Source organism: Anomaloglossus baeobatrachus, chromosome 2 (genome assembly GCF_048569485.1).
Source record: "Anomaloglossus baeobatrachus isolate aAnoBae1 chromosome 2, aAnoBae1.hap1, whole genome shotgun sequence".
NCBI classification, from domain to species: Eukaryota; Metazoa; Chordata; class Amphibia; order Anura; family Aromobatidae; genus Anomaloglossus; species Anomaloglossus baeobatrachus.
In genome coordinates this window covers 84,366,164-84,385,638 of record NC_134354.1, presented here as the reverse complement: position 1 = coordinate 84,385,638, position 19,475 = coordinate 84,366,164, and the positions used below count along the sequence as shown (strand labels likewise).

General features: G+C 44.3%; 1 protein-coding gene across 2 annotated transcripts in view; it reads right to left on the bottom strand.

Moving 5' to 3' along the window:
- ARL6 (ARF like GTPase 6) overlaps positions 1-19,475 on the bottom strand; it is a 115,331-nt gene that overhangs the window by 7,161 nt on the left and 88,695 nt on the right. The window contains exons 7-8 of one of the 2 annotated variants that reach the window (XM_075333099.1): positions 14,315-14,370; positions 14,160-14,213 (exon numbers count right to left, since the gene is read on the bottom strand). In XM_075333099.1, the coding sequence (XP_075189214.1) occupies positions 14,197-14,213; positions 14,315-14,370 (73 nt within the window). In that variant the 3' untranslated portion in view covers positions 14,160-14,196. Of the gene's footprint in view, positions 1-14,159; positions 14,214-14,314; positions 14,371-19,475 lie in introns of those variants that run through there. The other variant, XM_075333098.1, reaches the window with a different exon arrangement.

The following is a 19,475-nucleotide window of genomic DNA, read 5'->3' as shown; positions in this document are numbered from 1 at the left end:
CTGGTATTGTCAAGGTGGGAAGGTCCATAGTTATTGGCCCTTCCCAGCCTAAAAATAGCAGGCCGCAACCGCCCCAGAAGTCGCGCATCCATTAGATGCTTCGCCTCAGCTCATCCCGTTGCCCTGGTGCGGTGGCAAACGGGGTATTAAATGGGGTTAATACCAGATGTGTGATGTCACCTGACATCAAGCCCAGCAGTTGGTGATGTCATGGCGCCTATCAGATACCCGACATCACAAACTGTCAGTAATTAAAATAGAAAGGAAAAAAAAAAGACAAAAAAAATGTATTTGAAAAAACACTCCCTAACCATTCCCTCTTTCACCAATTTATTGTAAAGAAAAAAAAAATCACCTGTAATCCATTTTGGAAGTCTCACGACAACTCTGGACCTTCTAGAATATGGGGGGCACGCTCAGGGAACGTATCCTCCATTTTCTAGGAGTGCAGACCCTCAATGTGAGGAGTGCGGGTGCAAAGAATCTGCACCTACCCTCCCCAAGTCCACATCAGCAGTGTCCGTGCAGCCAGCACAGTTCACACTGAACACAGCAAGCTGAGCTGACAGCCGTTCTCTGTGCATGCGCCCAGCATTTATTATGAAGGAGGAGGGATCGTGGGGGATCAATGCTGCAAAAAGGTAAAGACACCGGGGGGGTTATGGGGGTGACTTAGCTGGACCCGGGGAGGAGTTTTCTGTCGCATGTGTCATGGCACATGCGACAGAAATCAGAGGAAGAAGGTGAATGCCGGCGGCACGTTGGTGTGCGCCCTGCCATCTTGGATGAATCAGGAGGGGGCAGAAATGCAGTGAGGCACGTTCTATAGGCTGTGCCCATACTGTTTCTGCCTTTTCCCATCCATTTCAGCCTTTTCCTCAGTCACCACAGCTCAACCGACAGGTCCAACATGAAATTATTCTGGTTTCCGATAGACTTACATTGGGGGTCGAATATTCGCGAATACTCGAATAGCGGCGAGGTATTTGACGGATATTTGGCGAAGCGAATAATAGGGTATTTGATCATCCCTACTTAGGACATGTAGTTTAAAGGACAGTGCAGAGTAAAAGGTTACACCACAACCACGGACTTTTAGACAGGGGGAAAGAGCCACTAGCTGTAATTGATAGGACTGATTGGTGGATTGAGCGGGAACGAGGAAACGCATTGAGTTCAGCTTTCGCCAATTTGTAGAAAGTGGGAGGAGGAAAAAGCAGATAGACTTCTCCACTTCTGAACAGAGAAGTAGATTTCAGTGTCATTAGCATTGACGTGGCCCTGGAAGCTACGACACCAAGTTGTCCCAGGCTGAAGTTATAGATGGAGAAGAATAGGGCTCTCAGGAGGACAGAGCCTTAAAAGTCACCAACAGAGAGATGAGATGGGGTATTGGGTGTGTGAATGGGAGACAATATTAAGTTGGTGAGGGATGATGAAATCTAGGAAAGGGTCAAGTGATGAGAAGATCTGTGGTAGGAGTTAGTGGTCATCAGTGTCAAAGGCAGAGGTGAAAGAAGAAGGCGGAGCGCACCACAAATACTGGAAAAGAGTTACTGAGTAGGGTGCACACGGGAGCGGACAAAGATAAATGACGACAAGGAGAAAAAAGTTCCGCACAATATGACAGTGGCACACCAGTGATGTATTATATAGAAAAACCTTTATTGTTGCACAAAACATCTAAAAATTGTTAAAAACATATATAAGAACAAGAACACCCATTGAGCGGGACCAGTACCCCAATGATATAATAATCAGTTCCAATACAAGGTACAATACAACATCAACAGAGGAGGAAGGGGCTGGTGTAGAACCAGGTCCATAAATGGTGCAATGTCAGATATAAAGCATCAAGTGGTGTGACACTAAGTATGACCGAGCCACACAAGTACCTGAAAAACAATCAAGACGCTGATATCAACATGTATTGGCATATATAATCCAGAAAGATATATCCCTGCGAAAATATATACACAGGGAAGGAGCTGTAGCTTCTAAACCATTATCCCACAGCTAACAATGAGAGGTATAGTGCGAACATTGGAATAGTAAACCCCACGCCAGTAATGCAATAGTCCAAAGGGATATACACTGTAAAGGTGCCAGGGGCGCATTAACCAGAATATGCTAGTAAGTATACCCCAAAAGAAATAATTTGCACCAATACCATGTTATGTGGCGGGGGAACAGTGATGACATCCAATATTCACACGTGGAGATCAACCGTAATAAATAAATATTACATGAATGTATAATAGCCTCCACATATCAATCAACATGCCCTAGAGTAATGCCCCAACATGGTGTTCATGGTGAGAAAAACACAGAGGTATTGTACAATGCTTAGATATAAATTAGTATGCATGTAACTATGATCACCAATAAGAAATAGGGGTAACGCAAGTTGACCCTATGGGTAACTATAATACAGGTAAAATCATGTGTAGATAGTCGCTGCTACAGCCTTAAGGTATACATAGCCAATTATGGAGCAACCAGTATATACAGCATCTAATACTCACATGTGGGAAAATATCCACATGGTGGGTACAAGGCAAGGAGTGAGGACTGTATCAATGGCCTGGATATCAAGGTTATGATCCAAAATACGAGATGTAAAGGGAGTGAATAGTCACCAGTCACCTAGCTCCAGTTTAGTCAGTCAGGTCAGATGGAATCTGGGGGTGGTCAGAGATAATGCTCAATGGGGGTTAGCCGACGCGTGTCGCCGCAACAGCGGCTTCATCAGGGCGGGTAACCAAAGTGCAACAATGCAGGGGTATATATACATGTGTTAATTAAAGCGGTAAACGCATACACACACCTGTGGAGTGAAGCGGCCGGCATGGTCTATGCAGTACAGCGCCATCTTGCGCATGCGCAGTACGATCAAATAACAGTATTCAGGAATTCAATATGGTATTATACTGCGCATGCGCAAAGCGGAGCGGACGGCAAGGGCAATGGGCCAAATAGTGACAGAAAGCGAAATAGCTTAAGATATATACTTAGTGACACCCTATCGTCGCCACATACGCGTACCGTAGGGGATTTTCTACAGATCGTTTGAGGGCAAACCATCTGTAGAAAATCCCCTACGGTACGCGTATGTGGCGACGATAGGGTGTCACTAAGTATATATCTTAAGCTATTTCGCTTTCTGTCACTATTTGGCCCATTGCCCTTGCCGTCCGCTCCGCTTTGCGCATGCGCAGTATAATACCATATTGAATTCCTGAATACTGTTATTTGATCGTACTGCGCATGCGCAAGATGGCGCTGTACTGCATAGACCATGCCGGCCGCTTCACTCCACAGGTGTGTGTATGCGTTTACCGCTTTAATTAACACATGTATATATACCCCTGCATTGTTGCACTTTGGTTACCCGCCCTGATGAAGCCGCTGTTGCGGCGACACGCGTCGGCTAACCCCCATTGAGCATTATCTCTGACCACCCCCAGATTCCATCTGACCTGACTGACTAAACTGGAGCTAGGTGACTGGTGACTATTCACTCCCTTTACATCTCGTATTTTGGATCATAACCTTGATATCCAGGCCATTGATACAGTCCTCACTCCTTGCCTTGTACCCACCATGTGGATATTTTCCCACATGTGAGTATTAGATGCTGTATATACTGGTTGCTCCATAATTGGCTATGTATACCTTAAGGCTGTAGCAGCGACTATCTACACATGATTTTACCTGTATTATAGTTACCCATAGGGTCAACTTGCGTTACCCCTATTTCTTATTGGTGATCATAGTTACATGCATACTAATTTATATCTAAGCATTGTACAATACCTCTGTGTTTTTCTCACCATGAACACCATGTTGGGGCATTACTCTAGGGCATGTTGATTGATATGTGGAGGCTATTATACATTCATGTAATATTTATTTATTACGGTTGATCTCCACGTGTGAATATTGGATGTCATCACTGTTCCCCCGCCACATAACATGGTATTGGTGCAAATTATTTCTTTTGGGGTATACTTACTAGCATATTCTGGTTAATGCGCCCCTGGCACCTTTACAGTGTATATCCCTTTGGACTATTGCATTACTGGCGTGGGGTTTACTATTCCAATGTTCGCACTATACCTCTCATTGTTAGCTGTGGGATAATGGTTTAGCAGCTACAGCTCCTTCCCTGTGTATATATTTTCGCAGGGATATATCTTTCTGGATTATATATGCCAATACATGTTGATATCAGCGTCTTGATTGTTTTTCAGGTACTTGTGTGGCTCGGTCATACTTAGTGTCACACCACTTGATGCTTTATATCTGACATTGCACCATTTATGGACCTGGTTCTACACCAGCCCCTTCCTCCTCTGTTGATGTTGTATTGTACCTTGTATTGGAACTGATTATTATATCATTGGGGTACTGGTCCCGCTCAATGGGTGTTCTTGTTCTTATATATGTTTTTAACAATTTTTAGATGTTTTGTGCAACAATAAAGGTTTTTCTATATAATACATCACTGGTGTGCCACTGTCATATTGTGCGGAACTTTTTTCTCCTTGTCGTCATCAGTGTCAAAGGCAGAGGACAGGCCTGATAGGAGCAATGAGTAGCTTGGCTTTGGCAGTTAGCAGGCCTTTTGTGACTTTGGCTTCCAACCTAACCACTCTACAGAAACAGTCCTGACCAGATTGTAGCTTGTTGTAATGTGTTGGATCAGATAGATATGTATAGTTCCAGGTGGAAATGTTACACAACACCTAGATAAGAAACAAGCATCATGAAAACAAGTGCTTTAGGTAACGTGAGACAAGAGAGAAGAATGAGAACAATTCTGCTTGCTCTTACAGAATTTCTGTCAATCCGAGCACTGCCACTCCAGTGCCTCCTGCATTTCACTAATTTAGTCCCTGGAGCTGTAACGTGCAGTCTATTTAAATGACTGCTGCAGCCAATGGCAGTGATTGCTGACATGATTGGGTTGGTGATTGGCTGCAGCAGTCACGTATGTCGACAGCAAGTGATCGATGCAAGAAGAGTGGCATTGAAGAAATATGGAATTCATCAGGCAAGCAACGATGGTTTTGCTATTTGAATCATTTATTGCTATTAGTCATATTTTTCTGATTAGATATACACTGGATGTTTTTACATTAAAAAAAACTAAAAACAAAACAATAAAAAAAAAAAAATCATCACAGTAAATTTGCAGGAATAGGACATATGCGTTCCCTTAAGAAGTTACATAGGTTACATTTTCTCCTAGATGATCATTAGGATGTAGCATAGATATATTAGGATGAACACTTCTGTATGGGGGAATGATGTGACATGAATGCAGTTATTCCGCTCTGATCTCCTCCATCTGAACGGTTTGTGACTTACAAGTCCGGCCCTTGTCAGATGTAATGGCAGCACTCTGGAAAGGGCTAGGGGTTTATGGAAACACTTTAATATGGCCAATAGCTGCCAACGGTCCCATCCCACAGCACAAGGATCCATAGAGTTTCATTGAGCCATACACAAATTAGATTTAATAATGGATCTTTGTGTCCGGTCCATGAGGCTCAAGTTCTATTCTCATCCATTTTGTGGTTCAGATCTCAGCTATTAAAAGGGAACCTGTCACCAGATTTGGGGCCTATAAGCTGCGGCCACCACCTGTGAGCTCTTATATGTAGCATTCTAACATGCTGTATATAAGAGCCCAGGCCGCTGTGTAGAACGTAAAAATCACTTTATAATACTCACCTAAATGGTTGGTTCTTTCGGCCATCTTTGTCCTCCTTCTTCTGAAGCCGGGGTGCATGACACGTCCTACGTCATTGAGGTCCTGCGCAGGTGCACTTTGATCTTCCCTGAGCAGGGCATATCAAAAGTATTGTAGTGCGCCTGTGCTGGACTTCACTGCCGGCGAGTGTGTATAACGTAGGATGCATCATTCACCCCGGCTTCAGAGGGAGGAGGATAAAGATGGCTGAAAGAGGAGGCCGCCGGTACCGGTGAATGGAGCCACCCATTCGACTAGTCTGCACCGCACCAACTGTTAAGGTGAGTATTATTAAGTGATTTTACAGTGATTTTTACATTCTACACAGCGGCCTGGGTCTTATATACAGCATGTTAGAATGTTGTATATAAGAGCCCGGTGGTGGTGGCCGCAGCTTATAGGCCCCAAATCTGGTGACAGGTTCCCTTTAAAATCAATGGTGATCGGTATAAAACAGCTGATACATAGAAGACAGACTTTGTACTTCACTTCTCATCCATGTTTCATAAACTGATTCATTGTTAAGAGGCAAAGGACAGAAATGTCTAATTTGGAGAAATCCTTTCCATTATAAGGCTATGTGCACACGTTGCGTAAATACATGCAGTTACGCTGCGCTTTGTAGCGCAGCGTAACTGCATGCGTCCTGCGTCCCCTGCACAGTCTATGGAGATTGTGCAGGAGACGTGCGCACGTGGCGTCTTAGAGCGCAGCGCTTCAGCTGCTGCCCGAAGCGCTGCGTTCTAAGAAGTGACATGTCACTTCTTCCGTGCGCTTTGCCGGCAGCTCCTGCTCTGTCTATGGCAGGAGCTGCAGGCAGAGCGCATGGAATCGGATTTTTTTTTTTCTCTACGAACATTTTCTGCAGCAATTTGAAGCGCACGTGTGCTCTTCAGATCGCTGCAGAAATTTCTGCAGGGCTAGTACGCAACGTGCGCACATAGCCTAAGGTTACTCTCATACCGTGAAATGGCAGCTTTCTGCCAGGCTGAGCCATCATACTATATTCATCGGGGTCTGACCTCTAGGACCCTAACACTATTATAATGCTGCGTTCCCATCCCTGCAGTCTCCTTCAGGTGATTGGGGACAGCAACAGTTTCCGGCACAAGTGCCACTGTGAAGTGAGAGCAGGGGCTTCATTCTCAGGACCTATAGGATCCAAGGAGCCGACCCCACCAATAAAAATGGGACTACCACTTAAAGGGAATCTGTCACCAGGTTTTTGCTCAACAAAGCAGAATGATGTAGAAGCAGAGACCCTGATTCCAGCAATGTATCACTTACAAGGCTGCTTGTTACAGCTCTAATAAAATCTCAGATTTCTCTGCTGCAGATCTAGCAGTTCTCTGAATGCTGAGCTCTGTATAACCTCGCCCTCACCACTGAGGTTTTGGTGTACGGTGTGCATAGGCAAAAAGCTGTTAATCAGTGGTGTGAGTGTGGTGATACACAGCTCATGAATATGGAGGACTACATGGCAGCAGGTTTACTAGTCCTCTGGTGCTAATCTGCTTATAAAAAGTGATTTTACCAGAAGTGCAGCAAGCAGCCCAGTTAATCAGGATCTCTGCCCCTACATTATGCTGTTCTCAGATTAGTTGGAAAAAAACCTGGTGACAGAATCCCTTTAATGAGTTTGAATCAAAAAGTGGGGTTGTGCAACCCCTCCCAGCACATTCTCCCCTATAATAAGTCTTCTTGCACATGTAACAGATGAGTATTAGGGGCACTTTGCACACTACGATATCGCAGGTGCGATGTCGGTGGGGTCAAATCGAAAGTAACGCACATCCGGTGTTGCTGTCGATATCGTAGTGTGTAAATCCTTTATACGATTAACGAGCGCAAAATCGGCGTAATCGTATCATCAGTGTAGTGTCCGACATTTCTATAATGTAGCTGCAGCGACGGTACGATGTTGTTCCTCGTTCCCCTGTGGCAGCACACATCGCTGTGTATGAAGCCGCAGGAGCGAGGAAGGAACATCATCTTACCTGCGTCACCGTGGCCCACGCCGACTATGCGGAAGGAAGGAGGTGGGCGGGATGTTACGTCCCGCTCATCTCCGCCCCTCCGCTTCTATTGCCCGCCTGCCGTGTGACGTCGCTGTGACGCCGCATGACCCGCCCCCTTAGTTATTAGGCGGTTCGTTGGCCAGAGCGACGTCGCAGGGCAGGTGAGTGCACGTGAAGCTGCCGTAGCGATAATATTCGCTATGGCAGCAATCACAAGATATCGCTGCTGCAACGGGGGCGGGGACTATCGTGCTCGGCATCGCTACCATCGGCATGCGATGTCGTGGTGTGCAAAGTACCCCTTAGGGTAAAACCAGATATGCAGATAGTATAATTAACTGGAAGACATCGGCTGTTAAGGGTGGGCTGAGTGTTAGATGTAAGAAATGCCTCCCTTAATATGCAATGGTGATCAGATGATCAAAAAGTTGGTCTAGTAAATAAAAGTTCCTGTAGGCCAGTGACTTCCCCTACAGCGGCCCCTACAAGTAACCTTCTTCCCCTGCTTTCTCTATCCTTATGTGTCAGTCTTTACCGTAAGTCCATCAACAATAGGATGGACGATGCTGTAGTTTTCCCCAGGTCTAAATGTGAAATATAAGGCTTTGGCTCTTCTGTGTACAGCACTGTAAAGGTGTGCGGTCCAGACCGGCGATCCTACAGGACTAGTGCAGCCCTGCGATGTATACACCGTTACCATTCCGGAGAGTGGTGCGCTGCACAGTAAATCAACTCTGACATCTAGTGGCCATTGTCTGCACTGCTGTGACAACAACCATAAAGAACAGTCATCCATACAAAGCACGGGAATGGAGGCTAAACGCAATTACTGCTTTTTAATACATACAAAATACAGAGATTCTATTAATCTTTTGCTATTTACAACAATTGCAAAATGCCCAAAATTAAACAAATTTTAATCCTAATTATTACATGCGATCTTATTTATCAGTGATAACATTAAAAAACTTCTGATGGCTTGCAGCTTTTGTTGCCATTGAAGTGAATGTGAATCCCCTCTAAGACATATGAGCATGATACGATCGACAGGACCGGTCACCACATTTTAAGTGCTAAGTAGGCTATATCCTAATGAAAAAATGGAAGAGGGGGAAGGAGGAACTCAGCACCAATGCCACGGAATAAAATATAGAAACTTTATTTCATCTGTTTAAAATTGGTCAAACAAAGTGTTCCGGATTAAACGCCATGCGGCTTGACGCGTTTCGGACAAATGGGAAAAATAAAAACAGTCCTTAATCATAAGCAAAGCTATATCAATGGCAAAAGGTGTATATATAGCATTCAAAAAAGGAGGCAGCAAGTCACAGAACGGAAAGGGTGTGTTCCCGAAAAATGCAAATGAGGAAAGAAGAGGAGATGAGAAATGGGATTAATTAACCCATGAACGGGTATGTGAGGGAAAGAAGCTGTAAAAAATATATATGTATATATGGAATGATACACATGCATCGTATATGCATATATGTATATATATGCGTGATGGAATCAATTATGTAAAAATAAGTTAAAAATAATGCCGGCGTCACACGTGACGATCTATCGTGCGATCGCACGAGCGATCGCACCCACCCCCGTCGTTTGTGCGTCACGGGCAATTAGTTGCCCGTGGCGCACAAAGTTGTTAACCCCCTGTCACACGCACTTACCTCCCGAACGACCTCGCTGTGGGCGGCGAACATCCTCTTCCTGAAGGGGGAGGGACGTTCGGCGTCACAGCGACGTCACACTGCGGCCGGCCAAAAGACGCGGAGGGACGGAGATGAGCGGGATGTAACATCCCGCCCACCTCCTTCCTTCCGCATTGCCAGTGGGACGCAGGTAAGCTGTAGTTCATCGTTCCCGGGGTGTCACACAGAGCGATGTGTGCTGCCTCGGGAACGATGAACAACCGGAGCACAGAAGAAGAAACGACTTTTTGAAAATGAGCGACGTGTTAATGAGCAACGATAAGGTGAGTATTTTTGCTTGTTCTCCGTTGCTTGTAGCTGTCACACGCTATGATATGTCTAACAATGCCGGATGTGTTTCACTTACGACGTGACTCCGCCGACATATCGCCCGATATATCGTACCGTGTGACGCCCGCATAACAATGGTAAAAAAGAGGAAAAAGGAGGTATATAAATCCATATGTGTAATATACACATATATGTATGCATTTGCATTGTCAAGTATAAAATAGAGGAATGTCAAAAATATGTATATATGAGGACAACAAAAAAAAGGTGTGTGTATATATGTATATTTTATTTATTTTTTAACTTATTTTTACATATTTGATTCCATCACGCATATATACATATACGATGTAAGTGTATCATTCCATATATACATATATATTTTTTACAGCTTCTTTCCCTCACATATTCGTTCATGGGTTAATTAATCCCATTTCTCATCTCCTCTTCTTTCCTCATTTGCATTTTCGGGAACACACCCTTTCCGTTCTGTGACTTGCTGCCTCTTCTTTTTAATGCTATATTTACCTTTTGCCATTGATATATCTTTGCTTATGATTAAGGACTGTTGTTATTTTTCCCCTTTGTCCGAAACGCGTCAAGCCGCATGGCGTTTAATCCGGAACACTTTGTTTGACCAATTTTAAAACCGATGAAACAAAGTTTCTATATTTTATTCCGTGGCATTGGTGCAGAGTTCCTCCTTCCCCCTCTTCCATTTTTGCCTTGGATCACGGACCTGCCTGTCCGGTGGACTACGAGCATCTGCGTGAACCCTGGAAAGCACAATACGGATGAGCTCAAAAATTCTCTTTTTTTTAAAATATACTAATGAAGCCTGAAGAAATTAAAAAAAACTCCCCACTTTATTTTTGATCTCCGTTGATAGATTAATTTATAAAGTGTTATGTCTTCATTTCTACCTATTCCCAAGGTGGTGTTAGCTTAGATTCTTCCCTAAGTGAAGGGTACATTTTTCCTCTGTATGACGTTGCCCAATTATAAGCAGGAGGTGTCATGCGAGGGAAAAACAAAACGCAGGCACAGAGAAAGTCACTCTATGTGATATAGCAGGGCTCAGGTCCAACCAGGTCACACAGATCTCATTGCCAGCAATTCCTGTGCAGGGGGAGGAGAGCAGACCTGTGTGTCATTAAAAACACGGCTCTGCACACTGCATTTACCCCAGGTAACTGAGCATTACTAGGGATGTATATCTGACCAGCAGTGATCACACACCTCAGCGCTGTCATACAATGAGATCAAAGTTGTAAGTAAAGAGCTTTAGGTTGCGATCAGTGCTGGTCATCCTCTGTATCTATCCCTGGTTCCAGGGAATAATGCCCGATGTTGGGAATAGATGCAGAGCAGTGTATGTAATGAAACACAGCTCTGCTTTTATTACCCCACACATTAATCGCCAGCAGTGAGATCTGTGTGACATGGTTACACATGAATCTTACCATGTCAACAGAAAAAGTCCTTTCTGACTGTGGGATAGTTTTTGTTTCCCAATTCCCCTGCATGACAACTCTACCATTTGATTGGGCAACATCATACAGGAAAAGATAAATAAATAGTGACACGCCCCCAGTGAAAATTCACTGCTAATGACCCCCTTGGTTAGTGGAAATAAAGGGTGCTTTACATGCTGCAACATCGCTAGCGATATCACCCGCCCCTCTCGTTCGTGTGACATTTAGTGATCGCTGCCGTAGCGAACATTATCGCTACGGCAGCGTCACACACACATACCTTTTCAACAACGTCGCTGTGACCACCGAACAATCCCTCCTTCAAGGGAGTGGTGCGTTCGGCATCACAGCGACGTCAATAAGCGGCCGCCCAAAAGCAGAGGAGGGGCGGAGATGAGCGGCTGGAACATGCCGCTCACCTCCTTCCTTCCTCATTGCCGGATGACGCAGGTAAGGAGATGTTCGTCATTCCTGCGGTGTCACACATAGCGAGGTGTGATGGGCGCAGGAACGACGAACAACCAGCGGCATGCACCACCAACGACATTATGAAAAAGAGCGATGTGTCAACGAGCAACGATTTTTCATGTTTTTGCGCTCGTTGATCGTTGCTCCTAGGTGTCACACGCTGCAATGTCACTAACAACGCTGGATGTGCGTCACTAACGACGTGACCCCGACGATATATCGTTAGCGATGTCGCAGCGTGTAAAGCACCCTTAAGTTTTTAAAGTTTACAAAACTATTATCCCAAAAATGAGAAATAAAAAACCCAAAACATTTTAGTCAGATCTTTGGCTATTTCATCACAAAGTGGCCGGTTTAGCACATAAAATGTGGTAAAAGGTCCTCTTTAATAGGGTATATAATAATAATTTTATCTATAAAGTACCAACGTATCTTGCAGCACTTTACAATTAAGTGGGGATATGTACAGACAAAAATATTACAGGGTAACACAACTGTGACAGGAGTGGGGGCCCTGCTCGCAAGCTACAATCTATGAGGAAATAGGGGGTCACAAAAGATAAAATAGGCTGTCAAGTACGGCCCGGCCATTATTATAATACATAGGGGTTTACAAATAAAGCTGCATGAACCAGTCATTAGCCAGTATCTGTCAACCAGGTCAGTTAATACCTTTAGTGTATATTTATAGTCGATTACCAATTTGTAAGGGGCTGTCCTCTGGCTGTGTATAACCCCCTCCCCCACTGCTGATTGTCAGCTTTCTGCCTATGCACGGTGTACACAGAAATCTGCCAGTCAGTGGTGTGAATAGAGTTATACAGGGCTAGGCATTCAGAGAACTGCTAGATCTGCATTTTACCAAACTGCAGCAACCCGTAAAGTGATACATCATTGGAATCAGGGTCTCTGCCCCTACATTATGCTCCTCTCAGATGACATTGCAAAAAACTGGTGACCAATTTCCTTCAATAGGAGCTACAAAGTTCAATCCCCTACTAATTATAATCTATTCACAGGTAGTCGAGAAATATTACATTTTTCCACAAAACCTGAAATGAGGTTGCATACTAAAGCCATGGAAAACCAAACCACAGCAGAAGTGGGTATACACTTTATGATATCTATGCAACTACAGTGGGAGGAACAGGGGTAAAAAGACAAGGGGGCTCAATGTAGCTTTAAATGCCACTTCCTAAGAGCTAAGGGATTAAAGCAAATTAAAATAAGGGATTTAACCAAACTAAACTAAAGAACTGAATCTAACTAAACTAAGGGACTACACCAAACTAAACTAAGGGACTACACCAAACTAAACTAAGGGACTACACCAAACTAAACTAAGGGACTACACCAAACTAAACTAAGGGACTACACCAAACTAAACTAAGGGAATACACCAAACTAAACTAAGGCACTACACCAAACTAAACTAAGGGACTACACCAAACTAAACTAAGGGACTACACCAAACTAAACTAAAGGGACTAAACTAAACTAAGAGACTAAACCAAACTAAACTAAAAGGGACTAAACTAAACTAAGGGACCAGATCAAAGTAAACTAAGAGACTAAACCAAACTAATCTAAAGGGACTAAACTAAACTAAACTAAACTAAGGGACTGGATCAATCTAAACTAAGGCACCATATCAAACTAAACTAAGGGGCTAGATCAAACTAAACTAAGGGACTAAACCAAACTAAACCAAGGAGCTAAACCGAACCATAGCTGACAATGATTGGTGGATATAAATATAAGGTGGTGCGCTATGGTGAGCAGTTGGGGAAGCGAGGGGCCGATAGACTGTTCTTCCATCAGGGTCTTTTGCTCTGTCTTCTCATGTTACAAGATGAAAACCTTTGAAATCATTGATATTGTTGCTTCTGACAAGCTGCTGTACAGTGCAGGAGCTTATACTGCCGCGTTCTTGGTTTCTCCAGAAGCAGTATGATTGACAGATCATAAGTGGAGTCTACTGAGTGACAGCGCAGCTCCGCCACTGAAACCGCCAGCGGCTTCATGCACAAGAGTGGGAATTACTGCCAAGGTGAGAGAGGGAATAATTCATAGCTAATTCTGATTGTGAGAGTTAATTTCAGCAGTGTAAATGCAGGGAGAGTTGACCTGCTTCTATTATTAAGCGGTATATTATAAGCAAAGTACATAAAAATATATACAGTGTGTATACACTACATATATACACAAAGGGAAGATGCACGCACTGTATTATACACATCTATAGCCTTAAATACTGTGAAGTTCAGTAATAAATGACAATAATACATAAATAGAAATATATAGGAATATACAGAACAGTGATTGCGGTGTTTCCAGAGCGGATATTTCCAGACGCTCTTTTGATAAGTGGTCACTGGTGAGGTAAAGTGGTGCATGGGATGAAATGGCTGATAGAAATACGCTTTTCAACAAAATTGAAGGCGCTAGAAACATAAAACCGAAAAAAAACAAAAACAAATGAAATGCAGATGTACTCACTGTGTGATTTGGTCTGAGAGCAGGAGAAATGGAAATAATTATATGAAAGGATGGCAGACGCAAATGAAGGCAATAAAAAAAGCAGCGGTGATGAGCCCAAAACCGGTCACTTACCCTGCAGCCAATCCACCCCCTCCTGGAGACCCTCGCCCTTCAGTCCATCACTCGCACTGGAAGACACAGGAGAACAGTTCACATGGGCTGTAATATATCTAAAATATAACCATGGATAAGTGCAGCGGGGCAGGTCTTACTTCTATCCAATAAAGTGCCATGTGTTGTGATGGGAACATCAGACAACACTGATGCCTCCAAGTTATGGATGTAAGACCTCAGGGTTTCTATTAATATAAAATATACTAGAAATAGGCCGGATGCTATCACATCAGGAGTGCGGTGAAATGAACATCTGTCTATGCTTAGTGGTGCTGACAGGAGCAGTGGACACGTGTCACACTGTTTGCGCTTTCCAATATATCTGTTGTAGGTCATCCCTCTGCATTTGTGTATTGTATGTGTTGCGTCATTTGACCTCTTTCACCCCTGTGCACTGTCTCTTACTTGTTGTGTGCTGTATATTGGTATCTGGTGTTGTGTTTCTTGAGCTGTGCTCACTATGAGGTGTCTCCCCTGTGTGCTGTGTGTGTGTTTACACTATGTGGTCTCTTGTAAGATGTTGTGACTATAATTGGAGGTGGTACATTGCTTTGTGCAGTTTGATGTGTGTGATTGTCCGTTCCCAAAGTGGACCAAAAAACACAAAGGAAGTGAGAGGATACAATTTATCAACATGTCAAAAATAATGTTAAAGCTTCTTACTTTTACATAACAGTAACAGAAAGACAATAAATAGAAATGAGATTATATTCTATTTCTATGTATTAGGTAAATTGATGTAAATATATTATTTATATATGTACGGGTAAACTATGTACATCTGTATCTATAATGTCTCCTCAATCTATATATGTCTAAATATCTATCATCTATGTTTATCATATTTGGAAATGATATATCGATATATATATATATGCATATACATACAGTGCCTACAAGTAGTATTCAACCCCCTGCAGATTTAGCAGATTTACACATTCGGAATTAACTTGGCATTGTGACATTTGGACTGTAGATCAGCCTGGAAGTGTGAAATGCACTGCAGCAAAAAAGAATGTTATTTCTTTTTTTATTTTTTTTTTAAATTGTGAAAAGTTTATTCAGAGGGTCATTTATTATTCAACCCCTCAAACCACAAGAATTCTGTTTGGTTCCCCTAAAGTATTAAGAAGTATTTCAGGCACAAACAACAATGAGCTTCACATGTTTGGATTAATTATCTCTTTTTCCAGCCTTTTCTGACTAATTAAGACCCTCCCCAAACTTGTGAACAGCACTCATACTTGGTCAACATGGGAAAGACAAAATGAGCATTCCAAGGCCATCAGAGACAAGATCGTGTAGGGTCACAAGGCTGGCAAGGGGTTCAAAACCCTTTCCAAGGAGTTGGGCCTACCTGTCTCCACTGTTGGGAGCATCATCCGGAAGTGGAACTACTGTTAGCCTTCCACGGCCTGGACAGCCTTTGAAAGTTTCCACCCATGCCGAGGCCAGGCTTGTCCGAAGATCGAGATCTTTGGTGCCAACCACACATGTGACGTTTGGAGACTGAATGGCACTGCATACGACCCCAAGAATACCATCCCTACAGTCAAGCATGGTGGTGGTAGCATCATGCTGTGGGGCTGTTTCTCAGCCAAGGGGCCTGGCCATCTGGTCCGCATCCATGGGAAGATGGATGGCACGGCCTACCTGGAGATTTTGGCCAAGAACCTCCGCTCCTCCATCAAGGATCTGAAGATGGGTCGTCATTTCATCTTCCAACAAGACAACGACCCAAAGCACACAGCCAAGAAAACCAAGGCCTGGTTCAAGAGGGAAAAAATCAAGGTGTTGCAGTGGCCTAGTCAGTCTCCTGACCTTAACCCGATTGAAAACTTGTGGAAGGAGCTCAAGATTAAAGTCCACATGAGACACCCAAAGAACCTAGATAACTTGGAGAAGATCTGCATGGAGGAGTGGGCCAAGATAACTCCAGAGACCTGTGCCGGCCTGATCAGGTCTTATAAAAGACGATTATTAGCTGTAATTGCAAACAAGGGTTATTCCACAAAATATTAAACCTAGGGGCTGAATAATAATTGACCCACACTTTTATGTTGAAAATGTATTAAAATTTAACTGAGCAACATAACTTGTTGGTTTGTAAGATTTATGCATCTGTTAATAAATCCTGCTCTTGTTTGAAGTTTGCAGGCTCTAACCTATTTGCATCTTATCAAACCTGCTAAATCTGCAGGGGGTTGAATACTACTTGTAGGCACTGTATATATATATATATATAATATACGGTATATAATATGCTAATAATATATAATGAACTGTTGTCCCTGGTTACCATGGCTATGATGTGGGCGTGAACTGCGGCTGCGCAAGTGACAGTGCCGCAGTGCATTGTGGGATACGGTTACATCCGCAACTGGCAATTATGTATGTAGATAATACTCAGTATTCCTGTAGTGTAAAGGCTGATCCCCAGTAGATATACAAATGTACAAATAACTAATGGATTATTAGGACCCCTCGCCTCAGGAAATAGTGTTATGTGTTTGGCTTCCAGTCATAGGGGCGGCGGATCAGTCACTGCTCAGCGCATAGTGAGTGGCAGCGGCTATAACCGTGACCCCCACATTGACTGACAGCCGGGTTATGATTAGTTCTGGCCATTAGTCAGTGCCGGGGGCTCGGTTACAGCCACTGCCACTCACTATGCGCTGAGCGGTGACTAAACCTGCATCCCTATGACTGGAAGCTGAACGCTTCCAGGAGGAATTAAGTTAATTTCCTCCCGACAGCAGGGTTCAATGTGCAGGTGCCGGGCAGGTTCAGAATGCCATTAACCTGCAGATTAATCCCATATCTGCAGGTTAATAGAGTTTTTTTTCACATGACAGGTTCCCTTTAACTGCACCTTCCCATCTGCTTGTTTTCCCTCTATCTCCACCCTCCCCACTTGTTTGATTGATAGCTCTGGCTTCATAGAGGCAGAGAAGGGAGGGTTAGAGGGAAAACCAGCAGGAGTGAAAGTGCACTTAAAGGCACTCTGTCAGCAGGTTTCTGTAATGTAATCTGAAGACAGCCTGCTGCAAGAGTTAAAATAGATATTTCAGCCCTGTGTCTGCTATCTCACAGTTTTTTTTTGTTTGCCTACTATGTTAGCTTAAGCCTGTTATCTTCATCATTAGTGGGTCTCAGCAGCCTGTGAGTTATAGTCTGACTGACTCCTTCTGTGATTAGCAGCTTCTGTCTATGGAAATGTGCGCTGAAAGCCTGGTGTGGGCGGTGGTAGCTCCCAGAGCTCTGCTACATACAAAATCTAAAATCTTTCACTGTGTCAGAACAGCTGCAGCTATTAATCTAAAGCCCGCTTTACATGCTGCAATGTATCTTACAATGTATCAGAGGGGTCACGTCGTAAGTGACGCACATCCGGCATCGTAAGGTACATTGTAGTGTGTGACAGGTACGTGCGATTGCACGTTAAAACGTTCATCGCATACACATCGTATCTTTCTCTAGAATTGCACGTCAGATTGTTCAATGTTCCCGGGGTAGCACACATCGCAGTGTGACACCCCGGGAACGATGAACAGATCTTACCAGAGTCCTGCGACTCCCGGCCCACAATGCGGAAGGAAGGAGGTGGGCGGGATGTTTACGTCCCGCTTAGCTCCGCCCCTCCGCTTCTATTGGCCGGCTGCCGTGTGACGTCGCTGTGACGCCGAACGTCCCTCCCACTCCAGGAAGCGGACGTTTGCCGCCCACAGCGAGGTAATATGGACGGGTAAATACGTGTGACGGGGGTTACTCGTATGTGCGGCACGTTCAACAAATTGAATGTGCCACACATACGATGGGGGCGTTGCAAATCGCATACGAAATCGTATGCGAAATTGCAACGTGTAAATCAGGCTTAAGTGATACATCATTGAACTCAGGGCCTCTTTGCTTACATCATACTGCTCTCAGATGAGGTAGCAAAATCCTGCTGACAGATTCCCTTTAAATTTTTGGCCATGCAATGATGCACTGTACTTGATTTGAACAGTCATCCTGCGTTGACAGAGGCCTTTAAAATGCAGCTTCCCACCGACTGGTTTTCCCTCTCTCTACCCCATTTTTCTTTGATTGACAGTTGTGGCTTTAGACCTACACAAGGGTGGAGATATATGGAAAACAAATGGATGGGTCTGTACAATGAACTGTATGGCCATGCCCAGGGTGCAGCGAGCGCCTGTACTTGTGTTGAACAATGATTATGTGCTGACACGCTCCCATTAGGGTTATGCTCCCAAATCCTGCTGGGCAGTAATGCAAAGGATCTTATGCAGTGTATAAGGCTCTGTTCACAGTCACACGGTGTTTTTGCTGCTACCGATATCGCTAGCGTGCGTATCCAGGCACCATTGTTTGTGTGACACGGGCATATCGCTGCCCGTCGCGCACAAAATCGCGCTCCCCCGTCACACGGCTTACCTGCCCTGCGACGTCACTCTGGTCGGCGATCTGTCTCCTTTCTAAGGGGGCTGGTTGTTCGGCGTCACAGCGATGTCACACGGCAGCCGTCCAATAGAAGCGGAGGGGCGGAGATGAGTGGGACGTAACATCCCGCCCACCTCCTTCCTTCCGCATAGCCGGTGGAGGCAGATAAGGAGATGTCCGTCGCTGCGGTGTCACACACAGCGATGTGTGCTGCCGCAGGAACGAGGACCAACATTGCTATTGAGAGGTAAACGATTTTTTGTTTTAGGACGACCTCTCCGCGGCAAACGATTTTAGCTGCTTTTGCGATCGTTTTAGGTCGCACATAAGTGTCACACGCTGCTATATCGTTAATGACGCTGGATGTGCGTCGCTAACGGCGTGACCCCGACGATAAAACATTAACGATATCGTAGCGTGTAAAGCCTGCTTAAGACTGGGGGGGTTAATGTCAGAGAGCGGAGCAATGCTCCAGGATAGAAATCTGCAGTAAATGCATTTCTCTCAATAATCCACCTATGTGCACATCGGAAGCAGAGCCGTTCATCCATCATTTCCTAAAAAACATCATTATTACATTTAAAACCCCTGTGCCCCGGTGTGGCCTCATTTATAAAGCACAGGGTGAGCGGACAGATACTGTGTCTTTCCTTCTGATTACTTCTTTGCAGTCTGA